General features: G+C 33.3%; 1 protein-coding gene across 1 annotated transcript; it reads right to left on the minus strand.

Moving 5' to 3' along the window:
• Positions 1 to 4045: 4045 nt before the first annotated feature.
• Positions 4046 to 5635, minus strand: LOC108369430 (uncharacterized). The gene is made up of 3 exons (XM_017624535.1): positions 5508 to 5635; positions 5272 to 5449; positions 4046 to 5193 (listed from the first exon to the last, which is right to left on the minus strand). Coding segments are annotated over exons 1-3 (948 nt in total). The 5' UTR covers positions 5510 to 5635; the 3' UTR covers positions 4046 to 4425.
• Between the last annotated feature and the right edge of the window lie 17 nt (positions 5636 to 5652).

A 5652-nucleotide genomic window follows, 5' to 3' on the forward strand; every position in this document is an offset into this window, starting at 1 on the left:
ATCGTTTGCCCAAAAAATCTCGTTTTTGAGTTGTGACAGTCTTTAAANGCCGTATAACCACAATTGCTTTCCTACACATAGGGTAGTGTGTGTCATACACTACTTATCGTGACCTTAATTCACAAAGGCCTTAACCAACCAACTTTTTATTTTACAGGAGAAACAAAAAACAACATAAAAATCAAATCATGTATAAGTATAGGACGTTTTAAAAAGTGGCATAACTCCGTTATTTTTGGTACTGACACTTAAAAATTTTTAGTGAAGGTGTATTTTAAAATAACCTTGGAAAATCTGTGAAAAACGCAGTTTCGAAAAAAGTGTTGGTTAGGATCTTTGTGAATTAACGAATACCAAAACCAAACGACAAAGAATTGAAAAAAAGCTTCGATCGAACCGATAGAAGTATACGTACATTTGTATATGTGTGTGTGTATATCGAAAAATTACGTGGATTGTCAATCGATATGCACGCAAATCAAATTCACACAAATGTTTATATACGTATATGTACATATGTACGTATACATACGTATATATCTTTTTGTACTTACGCACCTACATACATATGTAAATTATTTACTCTTAACAGAGAGCTGTTAATGAAACCTACATATGTATACAGAAAGAGAGCATTTAATTGCTTACGTGTATGTAAACTTAACAAGAAATAATTTTTTATTTCATCAAAAAGGACTTAAATATGTATAGTATATATTAGAATATGTCAAATTTAACCACTTTAAAAAAGGCCATTACTATACTTAGTTTAGTGAAAATATTATAAGTTTTAAGAATATTAGCTTTATAATAAAGAGAACCATTTTGAAATATGAGCGTTTTTAATCTCTAGAAAATAATTTACATAAACTGGTTGACATTTTTCTTTTGATTTTCTTATCGACAAAAAACTTATAATTAAACATTTTTTTTTTTAGTATAAGGGAGGTTTAAAGCAGTAGGTACTAATGAGAACAAATTGTGGAAAATTGAACTCCAATTAATGGCGGTGTACTTTCCCCCGAAATTTATGTTCGGGCGTTACTCAAAACGTAAGCGATTTTGAGATGACCATAAAGACCATAATTACTCAAAATGTAAACGATTTTCATATGACCAAAATGACTATAATCCTTACTCCACGTCTTCACCTTCCAGCTGTGTTAAGACAGAAATGTCAGGTGGAGACCACAAATTTCCACTGTAAAACCATATCTGTCTTGCCGAATTTCGCTGTCTTACCATCAAGTGTCATTTCATAGTATGACAGCTGAATTTTCATTTTACCGCGCCATTTACACTGGATAGGTCGATCTGATTGACTTGGAACACTTTTGAAAATGAAATGTTAAAGACAGCAAGTTGCCCACATGAGAAAATGGGACAAAGTTAAAACAGAAATTTGGCAGATGTTAAAATACATTTATTAGAAGATGGAAACGTGGGGTAAGATATTTTTCTTTCTGTCGACGTTTGCGTTAATCATATAAAACTATTGTCTAAGAAGACCCTTAATAAAATTTCACGAATTATAATTTCTGCGGCGGCCACTGAAATGCTTTTTTTTATTGGATCTCAAAAAGAAAATCTTCCGCGGAAAATTTTACTACATATTTTTTACCGAACCAACTATTATGCGCAGACGTCACCTTTTTAATTTTTAAGTCTTTCAAAAACTAAAATAAAAACATTTTTCGTCCAGAAAATCTAAAAATCTTAGAAAAGGTGGAGCAGGACGTGGTTTCGCTTGGCATTTTATATTGACGTCAGTTGGCACAGAAGAGAGACGACTGGCGTGTTGTTTTGGACTCGGGCAAAATCGCTTAAATAGCCGGTTACAGCGCCCATAAAAAGAAGAATACTACATTTACTAGCCATAAACGAAAATTTGTTTGTGTATACATATATTCACTTGTCGGTGCTGTCAATTGAAATTTCCTCAACTAAAGAGGAAAAAAAAACAAACAGAGTTGATCACAAATTGAGCCAGATTTCTATCAGTATCACATCGATATTGAGTTTGCGCAACTTTTCTTTTTCCAAATAATGTACAAAGCAAGTTAATAAATTAAATCTCAATCGGCGATCACTGAAACGCAGCTAGCAACTGTATACGCGAAAAAACAATATTGCCACTTTTTTCATTAAACCATGTTCGAATCGTGGAAAAGTTTTGATGATCACAGGGTTGCTTTTAGCATTTAAGCTGATGCCAGATAAAACTTTGTAGCTTTGCGTGACATTTATAACTTTGCCAGCAAAGCGCCAGACGCAAAAGGTATGCCACAATGAACGCCAAGAAAACAATGTTGTACCGCTTTTTTACTCATCAAAGTTGCTGTGGATTTTAATTATTTTGATTTAAAATTATCAGCAATGTAATTAAGTTTTATGTTTCTGCATGAAAACCCGAATTTGGACGAAACAAAATAAATATTAAACCGGCTGATTGTCAAAGCGCGCAAAAAGATGGGAGTTGACCATCTTTTCGCTTCGCGCTGCCGCTTCAACGATTTATGTGGCATGCTTTGTGCATTTTCATACAATTCATCTTATCTGTCAAAGCGAATCTGTCACGTAAAGCGAAGCAAAAGTTTTATGTGACATCAGCTTTAGAATGCAGAAATGGAGTTGAATTTAGTTGCATTTAGGTGACGAATTTTGTATATAGATAAATGTACGTTTAGAGTAGCATTTAGAGCTACTCATGAAACTTTTGAGAGAGTAATTTATTTTTACGCTCTAATTACAGTCCGGAAAGCGTGTGGAACAAACCTGTTATTTCAAATTGACTTGTCGCACATTTCTGCCCGGAAAAAGGTCCTGGCTGTTTGGGGCACGAAGAAGAAGACATTTACGATCCAAAAGTGGAAGGTATTCGCTCTCTATTACCCATTTTTATTACGTGAGGAACGCTTTCTGGGCTGTTTAGGTCACCCGCGGGGGTCTCGTTTGGAACAAACCTAATACCACCCTATATTTAAACTAACCCAGCAAACATTGACGTTAGTTATCGATTAGAGAATGATTGGAGAACTAGCCACATTCTCCAATCACAAACGTTAGAGAACGACTCGAGAAACTATCGAGAATCATGGCACTCTCCACAAAAATTGGACATAGTTCTCGACTCAAGAAAATATTAATTCTTTGATCGTACTCTAATGTTGATCTCTAATGGGACATTCGAATGTGAATTTCAAACTATTGTTCTGCTTCATTAAACAAAACGCTGTTTGTAAAGTTTGTATTTAATGTATTTGCCATAAAATAATAATGAATTATTTGAACTTAAAATAATTTATGATTCATTCATTTGGAATTTTGCTTATTTACATTTATTTGAATTTGCGTTGTTTCTCTAATCTCATCGACTCGAGAACGATTAAAGAATTACCCTAGTCATCTAATGTAGAAATCCAAATTTCTCTAACGTTAGAGACTGCTGTGTTTTCTAAGTAAATCAAACCATAGATGCAGATTTTTAAAATATATCGACTCCCGCACCACCAACCGACTACATTTCTCGGAGAGTTATTTCCTTTCATGTAGGTAGTATTTTTTTCTAAATAACTATAAATACAGGTTTTTCAAATATCTCGACAAACATACATAATAATAATAATTATTATTATTTATAATATAATAATATTATGTACTACATACAAAGCAAGTTAAATAAAGGCTTGTAAAAAGGGGAATTGCTTTTGAATGTTAAAGATCGAATTATTTATTTTTATTCAAAAATGTAAAATCGATGTCTGAGGTTACGAAAAAGTTGGCGGACACAATGCCACAACGGATGTAGTAAATAACGAAGTTGAAAGAAGGGCAAACTACATATATATTAACAACCGATATTTTACTTTGTTTTTGTTAATGAATTGTATGTACATACGTACCTATTTTATTTTAATTCATATTTTTATAACAATAAAAATCTAATTTAAAATGGACCTAATGCATTAAATATCTCTGAAAAATCTAAAAAAAAAATCCATTTATAAATGACGAACACTTTTGTTATGTTCATAAAAATTTAATTAAAATATCGGCATTTATAGTACAAAACCGCGTATCAAGATAATGCAAGACATCATATGTATGTATGTATGTGAGGTTGCTCAAATTTTACCATTCAGTATATTTAACAATAGATATTCACCTATAATAGAGCAGAATCGCATTGTCCTTTCAACCAGATACTGCCATAAACATAAGATTATATGTAAAATTTCTATTTTATTTCATTAAAATTAATACGACTTAATGGGAATGATGTCAACATTCGTAAATTTAAATGAAAATGAAATACATACATAGTAAGGCAAAGACTATTCATATTGCCGAAATAATGAAAAAAAATGAAAATCCAGACTTATGACTTACAGAAAGTTAAAGGAATTTATCAAAATACTGTAGAAATTACTCGTGCATTCTATTTCCAAATACCTTCAATTCTTCCAGTTCTAGTTGTTGTTTTGCTAATAAGACCTCTTCTCTTTGCAGCTTCTCTATTTCATAGTTGTGTCGGCGTTGCTCCTTTAGATTATCATTCGTAACGTCACTGAGTGTTTTTATTGACTTACAAACTTCCTTTAGGCCCTGTCTTATTTCATTCATAACCCGGAAATTTTCGGTTTGCAAATTGACGTTTTCTGTAAGAAACTTCGTAATCGTACTTATCACAGTTGCTTGCTGTCTTAAAATCTTGATTAAGTCATCACTTTCTTCTGTTGCTGTTGCATCAATTTTGCGCTTTTTAATTTCAACCTTATCCTCACTACTATCTACTTTAATGTTTAGTCCACTTGAAGTTGGACATTGAGCGAAATCTCGCACACTTATGTTTTCGGCCTCTGTGGACTTCTCATTACTTCTATCTTCACAAGCTCCAACAGCAACATCATAATCTTTTGAATTTTCATCATCTTCCTCGTCGAACACTAACTCGTCTTTGACAATTGTGTCGGTGCCCTCAGAGATCGGACTCGAATCTTCTTGCACGTCTGAGCTGTTATCAACGTCGACATCAGCTTCAAAAAGCTTACATATACGAGCTAATTCACCTTCGGCAGGCGATAATGTAGTCTTTTTATATAATGTTTCGTCGTCCTGTGCGACTGATGCATTGGCTTCAATTTTTTCAAACATGATCTTTCTTCTTACTGCTGCGCGCCAATCTATCCAAACCTAAATAACCATAAAAAAGATCTCGCTACACATATATGTATGTATATATTTATGTACATATGTGAATGGATTAATAACCTTCTTCCACCGCTGCATTGGTTTCTTTGGTGGTCCCCGGCTATTCAGCTTTTCTGCAAGAGCTTCCCATAACGCGTTCCGCTTTTGTTTGCACTGAATCGTACCACACGCAATTCCGGGGTACTGTTGCATGAAGTTTATCATAATGGCTTCCTGTGCGGCGTTTTTGTGACGTCCCCTTTATATGCAAATAATACAACTAGTTAATCAAATCAAAGTTGCAAAAAATAACTTACATTTCACAAATGCGTAGCTTATCCTGTCCTTCTGGTTTTTGTGTATAAAATTGTACAATGGCGTATTTTTCAATTGCCAATACACACAGAGTGGTTTAAAATATCACCAATACGCATTTTTGTCGTTTTCATTTCACACCAAATA

This window comes from Rhagoletis zephyria, unplaced genomic scaffold, assembly GCF_001687245.7.
Source record: "Rhagoletis zephyria isolate East Lansing unplaced genomic scaffold, Rhagoletis_zephyria_1.1 Rzeph_scaffold_03664, whole genome shotgun sequence".
Taxonomy (NCBI): domain Eukaryota; kingdom Metazoa; phylum Arthropoda; class Insecta; order Diptera; family Tephritidae; genus Rhagoletis; species Rhagoletis zephyria.